Raw genomic sequence first — 8905 nt, 5'->3', positions numbered from 1 at the left:
TGGTTAGCATGCAGAGGCAGCAGGGGAAGGCAGGCAATAGATGGAGCTGCAGTGGCAGGGGCCCGCAGGCAGTTGGGGCCAGAGCTGCAACAGGTGCCAGACCAAGCCTCCCCCTTCCCCCCTCCCCAAACCTTGTGCTCAACTGTAAGGCAAGGAGCTTCCCCCACCCGTGTTAAAATGGAGGGTGGGGGGAAGAACCTCATTTTCTGAGGTAAATACAGCAAACAAAGCTGAAAAAAACCCCACATGGTATTTGTAGCAGTTGCTATCTGATCTGTAAGGGAAAACATCTATCTGGCTATGGCCACAGACTATGGCCTCCCCCCCACAAAGTAAATGAATGAAACTGGTTTAAAAAAATCGCAGTGGTTTTTGTTACACTCAAATCTCTGTAAGGAACACGCAGATGTAATAAGCTTCAAAGAATCATAAAAAATGAGGATTGAGAAGGACCTCAGGAGGTTATCTAGTCCAACCCCCTGCTCAGCACAGGACCATGCCCAACTAGATCATCCCAGCTAAGGCTTTGTCTAGCTGGGTTTTAAAAACCTCCAAGATGGAGATTCCACCACCTCTCTTAGTAGCCTGTTCCACTGTTTTATTACCCTCTAGGGCTGTGCAAAACAGCACCATTTCATTTAGATTTCTGTTCTGCTATTTTGAAGGGACAGTATTTTTGTTTAGTTACAAAGCACGGTTCCATTTCATTTAGTCAAAACTTTCGCTGTTTCAACATGTTTTGCCCATAAGCTATAATGGGGAATCATGAAAATGCCTACAACTTTATTTCTAGTTTAATTGGGATGAAAATTGAAGGGATAGTAGCCCCTTCTGAGGGCAGGAAGCCTGCCATGTTTTAAGGAGATAGGTGCAGGCATTTCTGAGAAACTGCACCTGAAACTGCTAAAAGCAAAATTCATGTTGCTTGCTGGCAGCAGCAGCCTCCTGCCATCCTGCACACAGATCTGGGGCCTGCACCCCAAGGAGGGCTGTGGGGTTGTCGGACTCCTCCCAGGGGCGCGGGCCCTGGGCGCGGAAAGACTGCTGCTGCCGCTGATCCCAGGCAGCAGCAGCAGCAGCCGCCGCCTCCTGTCATCCCGCGCACAGATCTGGGAGCCCGCACCCCTGCGAGGAGTCTAGCAGTGTTAGGGCAGGCTGAGCTCTGTGGGGCTGGCACAGCTGCTAGGAGCACAACCCTAGCTCTCCCCACCACCCGCCTGCACTTCAAGCAGCTCCTCCAGCCCCATGGAGCTCAGCCCAGCAGCAGGAGAGTCAGGGGGGGAGCCACTCAGAGCACAGCCCTGGCAAGCACAGCCAGTGGCAGAAGGCTCCACAGCCCTACGGAGCGGAGCCTCGTGGCGGGAGGCAGGGAAGACCACTAGCCAGGGCTGCGCTCCAAGCAGCTCCACCACTGGTTCTCCTGCAGCTTTCCGCTGCCAGGCTGAGCTCCACAGGGCTGGCAGAGCCACTTGGAGCACAGCCCGGCAGCTGGAGTCTCTGCAGCCCCACGGAACTGAGCCTGGCAGCAGGAAGCAGTGGAGAGCCAGTGGCAGAGCTGCTTGGAGTGCGGCCCTGGCTCCAAGTACAGCCCTAGCCAGGGGCTCTCCCCCACCTGCTGCCGCCAGGCTCAGCTCCACGGGCTGGCGAAGCCACTCATAATGCAGCCCGGTGGCTGGAGGTGAAGGAGAGACAGGGCTTGAGGCAACGTGACACCATTGCTCCTTGTTCTGTCATCTGCCACCACTGAGAACAGTCTTGTTCCATCCTCTTTAGAACACCACTTCAGGGGAGTTGAAGGCTACTATTTAGCCTTCTCTTCTCCAGAAGAAGTCCTACTCCCTCAGCCTCGTCCCATAAGTTCTCATAAGCCCCAGCCCCTTAACCATTTTCGCTGTCCTAGCCTGTACTCTCTCCAATTTGTCCACATCCTTTCAGTAGTTGGGGTGGGGGGCAAAACTGGACACAGTACTTCAGGTGTGACCTCACCAGTACCAAATACAGGGGAAAGATCACTTCCCTCACTCTGCTGGCAATGCTCCTGCCAGTGCAGCCCAGCAGGCCATTAGCCCCTTTGGCAACAAGGGCACACTGTTGGCTCATATTCAGCTTATTGTCCACTGTAACCCCCAGATACTTTTCTGCAAAGCTGCTGCCCAGCCAGTACTAGTGCATGGGATTGCTCTATCCTAAGTACAGGACTTCACACTTATCCTTATTGAACCTCATGAGATTTCTTTTGGTCCAATCCTCCAATTTCTCTAGGTATCTTTGAATCCTAATCCTATCTTCCAGCATATCTACCACTCCACCCAGCTTGGTGTCATCTGCAAATTTGCTGAGGGTGCCCTGTGCCATCTTCCAGGTGATGAAGATATTGAAGAAAACTGGCCCCAGGGCTCACCCTGGAGGCATTTCACTTGATACCAGCTGTCAACTAGACATTGAACTGTTGACTACAACCCTCTGAGCCTGATGATCCAGCTAGTTTTCTATCCACCTTACAAACCGTTCATCTAAACCATATTTTCTTAGCTTGCTTGGGAAAACGTTGTGCATGTCATTTAATCAGTATCATTTGATATTTATACAATTGTTATCAGTCTCTATGCCCTGTGGCTTTAGACTACTGATGCCAGACTCAGGTGGATGGAGAGCATAAGATGGCTTGCAAGTCACCGTGCAGGGCAATTAACACATGGGCAGACACCTGGTGAGTGATATCTCTGGGCAGCAGAGCTCTGTGGTGGGGGCCACAGTGGCTGCTTAAGGTTCAAGAGGGGCCAGGATTGGGCTCACAGTGTTGCACTGTTGGATACCTGGAGGATCACCTGGTTCTGCTACTCCACAGTATCATCGGACAACTGTTCAGACACCCTTTACAATAGGACAGGACAGTGTTAATATGTTTTATCCTGTGAACCTTTCCTCTTCTGATAAGGTCTGTTTGTAGCATAAATGACATCTGAGGGTGCTTCAGAAACATATTCTAAGAACATATTCTAGGCTTCAAAAAAATGACTTCACCACCACAGAAAAGTAAAACAGTGTTTTATCACATCTAAGAACCTATTCATACTTGATGCTTTTGCTAGAGTGGAAAGTTCAACTTTTTTTTTTCTTCCAAGTCTCTGTTTCTCCTCTCCCTAAATTTCTCTAACTTCACCCATGGAAATAGATTAAATATGTTAACTCCATAATTAAACATTTCATTTCCTTCCCCTGCCCCCCCCATTATTCTTCCCCAAAGAATAAGATCATGAGTCATTTGATTTAAAGGGTAAGCTCTAGCAGCTAATGCTACCAAAACATCTTGCACTTGTCATGACCCAAAAGGCATGAGTGTGTGTGTGTGTGTGTGTGTGTGTGTGTGTGTGTGTGTGTGTGTGTGTGTTTCGGCACCAGAATTATCCCCGTCAAGTTGCAGAGCATTGCACGGGAGAGTTTCCTGTAGCAGAGGAAACCCCGGTGCAGGGACCAGTTTCCCGCCTTTTCTGCAGCTTCTTTTGCAGAGTGCATTGCTCATGTTGCAAGAGGAATGCACGGTGCAAAAGAGTTCCCGCCACCGGTATGCAAATTTGTTCCCCGTGATTGGCGAGTGCTAAATTATTCACACGTGGCGACTAACGATTGGCCTGTTAGCCGTATAAGAGGCTTGAGCAGTTTCCGCCCAAGCCGAAGAGGACTCCACATCTATTTCGTGGGGACTCTGGGTACACGGCAGGGTAATAGAAACCCTGTGTGAGATCCAGAGGAGCCTGGCGGCCTGATCCACCACCCACCTCTTCCCGTCTTCGAACGCAACTCTTATAAGACGTATTTACGATTTCTATTTTGGTGGCTCGTTCACCCAGAGCATCCGGAGCTCTGCACCGTGGAGCCTAGCAACCTCCACGAGACCGTCTGTGTTGTTTGTCTGTAACTGCAACTTAATCAAGCTTTCCAGCCTACACCGCTGCTATCTCGGTGTAAGTAAACAATCTTTTAAAACTACCGATACGCGTCCGTGCCTAATTCCAGCTCGAAGGCCTTCCCTCTCCGCCCCGGCGTGCCCGGGCTGCTGGCCATAGCCCACATGCAGCGCGAAAAGGGCTCGGGTCGCTCCCGGCCCGCACAGCACTATGAAAATCAATACTGTATTTACTTGATTCTAAGATGAGGTTTCTTTCCCCATTTAACATCACGGGGAAAAAAAGCCCACCATCTTAGAATTGGATACTGGGGGGAAGAGAAAGAAAGAGTTGCTGTGGCTTGGCCACCACCCCCTACTTGGAGTCAGGACCAAAGCCACAACTGCCGCCTGCACTGCCCCCTCCCCTTCCTCCTGACCTCTCCCCTTACCCTGGCTCTGCAATATCAAGTTCCATCCATGCTGCAGCCTGGGACACTAAGCATGTGCCCAAGTTAGAATGCAGACAAAGCCTGCCATTGCAGAGCAGAGGCTCTAGGTGGAGAGGGGAAAACCGAGGCTGGGGGGAAGGCACCGGGCAGGTGTGTCAGGGGCAAACTACTTTACCTCCCCACTGCCCTACCCCCTGCAGTGGTAGAAGGGATGAATTCAAAACCACCCTCCAATAATTAGATTCTATTCATGGAAAATTATAACAAATTTATACATTTTCCCCATGTATAGAATCTAATTATGGGGGAGGAGGGTCACGTTAAAATTCAAGTAAGTGTAATAGTTGGATCAGAAGTGGTCTCAAAAATTTCAGAAATATTCAGGGAAGTACTGGAGCTTTCCCAAATGTTTGAATTCTCAGGGCTGCAAGAAGATTTTCGGCATACTAACTCATGACAGCATGAAATCTACCAAAGCAGTGACTTGTAGTCTGAGACTTACAGTGATACCAGCTTCTGCTGAGAATTCCCAAAATAACCTAATTGTAAGAAGGCAGCTCCAACTTCAGATTAAAAATAAGCAGAACCAATTTCAAATTATATTAATTAGAACTAAGGAGTTTGTAAATAGGTGTTAAATGAATGACAACTGGGCAAAACTTAGGTTTAGAAAGACAACCTTTACAGAACTCAAGGACAAAAAAAAAAAAAAAAAAAAAAAAGATTCTTACTTTTTTTAGTCCTTTAACAGAACTGCTGGTATTCCCTGCTACAATGTTTAGTTGCAAAGACTGTGGTATATCAGCAATTTTCTATTTTTACTGCTCAAGCTAGGAGAGATGCATACATATAATAAAAGTAACTTTGTGAAAAGCTTTTTTTGCACATGTAGCAAAGGAAAATGAAATCTTCATAAGTGGAATTTTACCCTGCATCATCAAATCGTTTAACAATGCAGTTAAGTATCAAGTTCAATTTCTAAAAACATAATTAAAACAATGTGGTACTGCAATTCATTCTTTAAAACAAAATTACTCCAATATTACTGGATAGCAAGTCAAGCTTCAAACTACCAGAATTCTACAATTGCCACCAGAAAGCAATACTCTGAACACCCAGATTGTCTCTACTAGGATTTTAATCACAATTTAAGAAATTAGAGGGAAAACAGTGCTTCAGACTGCACAATAGCAGACTGAAGCAACAACAACAAAGTCTCCTTACCGCCTGCTGGCAGTTCAGCCCAACACTCCCCTTCTCCCCACGCACAACTTTCATCAGGCAATGCAAAGTACGCCCTTTCCGATGCAGCCCTGAGCAGTGGTGCTCAATCTCGCCTCGGCAGCTGAGGATGATCTCTGGGCTGAGTGAAAAGTCTTCCATTAGCATGCGCCGGTAATCCAACATTTCACCCTGGCACTCGCTGCTCACCTGCCGACCTAGGCCAAATGAGAAAGAGACAAGTTAGCATTAATATTTAGCGAAGTTATTTGGTAAATGCCAGGAGCATCTGTGAAGTAAAACATTTCATACACTGAAGAACCAAGAATATCACCTGCATTTTGTACAATATTGGACACTAAGATACAATTATTGAATACACCTGATGGAGCCACAAACCTTCAGTTACTATTGAAAACAGACCAAATTGTTAAATGCACTTCAAATCAACGACTGCTTGAAATATAAAATTCTTTATTTCAAGAATGTTTTTATACCAAAATGGAACATTCCTTTTTGGACAGGAACGTTCCTTTTTGGACTCTTATTGTTAAGGAGAAGCCCTTGATATAATATAATTAGAGACCAGACCTCATAGATTTCTGATCTCATAGTACAAGGTTATCTATTCTTCATACATTCAAACCATCATTTTCAAAGAAATGGGGTAAGTTGCAGCAATTTAGAAGCTTTATATGAAACCGAGAAAAGTTTATTTTAGCAGATCCAGGGCCACGCACCCCCCAAAGAAGAGCCCAACGCAGCCCCCCAGCCCACAGTCCTCCCAGGGGGCATGGAGCAGCAAGAGGTGCTGCCCCCCGACCGTTCTCATTGCAGCAGGCGCCGTTTGCTCCTGGGGCTACTGCAGCAAGGGCTAGGTGAGTACAGACAAGCTGCACTCCATCGCGCACTGCCCAGGGTTCTGTTTGCTACCACTCCTCCCAGCCCCTGCTGCAGCAGCCCTGGGAGCAGCCGAGTCCAGCTGCCTGAGTGGGGACAGTCAGAGCATGGTGCAGCCCTGGGAATGGCACCCCTCTCCCTGCCCCTTCCCTAGTCCCAGCCTCGCTCCCTCCCTCACCACCTTGGGAACCTATCCCTATTTGTTACTTTATTAAGTGGGTTTGCTTCATGCGAGGGAAGCCTGTATAGCCTATGGCCCTGAATTTCTCCAAATCGATTTGGAGGCTTCCGATTCAATTCGGACCTCTTAATGGGTCACCCATTTCAATTCAGATTCCAAGATTCAGCCGCCGAATCTCCTCCAAATTGAAATCAGCTACTGAAGCTTCACAGCCCTACTGATTAAGCCTCATCTGGAGTACTGTGGGCAGTACTGGGCTCCACATTTTAAAAAGAATATGGATAAGTTAGAGAGGGTCCAGAGGCAGGCAAGAAAAATGATCAAGGACTTGGAAAGCAAGTCATACGAGGACAGGCTGAAGGAGCTAGGCATGTTTGGTTTGTGGAAAAGGTGCTTAAGAAGGGGGGACATGGTAGCACTCTTTAAATACCTGAAGGGCTGCCATAAAGAAGAGGTAAAGCACCTTTTCTTTCCTGCTGCAGAGAAAAAAAAAAAACCTTCACTGTGAGAATACTGAGGCAATGAGATAGACTGCCTAGGGAAATTGTGGACTCTTCATCACTGGAGGTGTTCAAGAGGGTGGACAGCCACTAGTCAGGATGATCTAGGAGGTGTAGCTATGCCTATTTTCTACCATGGGTATTTCCCATGCTTCTGGGCTTTGCTTGTTGCTCACACCCTGCCCCCTTTTTGTTTTTGTTTTTTGTTGTTGTTTTTTACTTTCCTCTGTAGCAGGAGGCATGGTCCTCTAACCAGGACCTCTTGAGCATGCACTGACAACATTTTACATTTTATAGAAGCAGGACACTGTGCTTTACCTGGGGCAGGTTAAGGTGTTAGGGTTGTTGTGTCAGGGTTGATTGTAGTCTTATGCAGAGTTTAGATTATGGCTGCATGGGATGATTTGGATAGGGATGATCCTGCCTCAGGCAGAGGGCTGGACAAGATGACCTCTGGATGTCTTTTCCAGCCCTACCTCTCTATAAAACTTTAAGATGTGGGTGTAAGGTTGTTAAAGAGCACAATATCTACCCACATTTTACTTCAATCTTTAAATCTTCTAATGAGCAAGACATGTTACCCAACTCTAAATCCCTCTCACCTCTGTGTACAGCAGACTCCAAACACATCAGCAGGTAGGAAAGTCTGGCTTCTCGAGATCGGGGAAGGTTCTCCACATTACAGCGGTACTTCTTCAGATCACTTTTGCAGGACTTTGCTAATGAGTAGCTGACTTTATAATCTTGGGCTATTAGCTTCTGACGGGTTGTCAGAGCATCACGACACTGAGGAAAACAAAAATCAACACAAGCTTCACTATATTGCTACAAAGTGACATTTTTACTACAGTTAAGGTTGGCAAATCTTTTCAGTTTAGAAAATGGCTAAATGTTCTAAACATAAACAAGCTTCCTAGGGATGCTTTGAAATTTGATGAATCTCTGGGTGGCATAGGGTATGGATACTGAACCAAAATTTGAGATCAGTGGAGCAAGAGGTCCCCAAGATATTTCCTTCCTCATCTTCAGAGTCACAAGTTTTACCAACTCATTGCACAGAGCTAGAACTCAAACCACCACTCATCACCTGAACTGTCCTTAGTTACTTAACATTTTTTTTTCCAGCTAGCACACACTTCCCACAATTCCTCTGAGGAAACAGTTACGTAAATAGGATTTAGAAAAGGTAGGCTCTTTGGACTGATGTATGCCAAATGTTCATGGTACCAAACAGTTTATAATGTGCGTGTGCAGAAAGACCAACCACAATCGTTCCCAGCTTGTTAGTTTTCACATGAGAGCTCAAGTGTGATTTAATGGGATATCCACTGGACAAACCTGAAATATAACCACATATTAGGAGGACAAACTCTCCACTTATGCACGTTACGATTTTTTTTTTTTAAATTTCAAAGCAATAATCCAAGTAAAACAGATCATTCAGAAAATGATCAAACTTATTAAAAAATAAAACAATTTCCATATGAAAGTGCATCTGGAAAGGGGTTGAGTGATTAGGAGATTGGAATAAGAGAATACAATAAAAGAGCTTGACTACAATGAGGGTAAAGGAAATGAGAAGAATATGGACTATTATGTTTCCCAATTAAGTGTTGAGATCCAAGGTCTGATCCTCATCTCCTTGCTCCCTATATCTGTACCATGATCAGAGGCTCCAAAGGATGCAAATATAAAGCTCTGGAAATGGAGATATAGCATCACAGTGCAAGCCACTATTTTTTTACTAATACTTGTACCAAAGTGG

General features: G+C 46.2%; 1 protein-coding gene across 1 annotated transcript in view; it reads right to left on the bottom strand.

Moving 5' to 3' along the window:
- Positions 1-8905, bottom strand: part of GLG1 (golgi glycoprotein 1) — a gene marked incomplete at its 5' end in the record, with an annotated part of 114307 nt that overhangs the window by 47272 nt on the left and 58130 nt on the right. The window contains 2 exons of the mRNA XM_014518313.2: positions 5563-5777; positions 7743-7926. Of these exons, the coding sequence (XP_014373799.1) occupies positions 5563-5777; positions 7743-7926 (399 nt within the window). The remainder of the gene's footprint in view (positions 1-5562; positions 5778-7742; positions 7927-8905) is intronic.

The sequence above is a fragment of the Alligator sinensis genome, unplaced genomic scaffold (assembly GCF_000455745.1).
Source record: "Alligator sinensis unplaced genomic scaffold, ASM45574v1 scaffold203_1, whole genome shotgun sequence".
Classification (NCBI taxonomy): domain Eukaryota; kingdom Metazoa; phylum Chordata; order Crocodylia; family Alligatoridae; genus Alligator; species Alligator sinensis.
The sequence above is the reverse complement of the archived record's forward strand: the minus strand, read 5'-3'. Positions and strand labels throughout refer to the sequence as shown.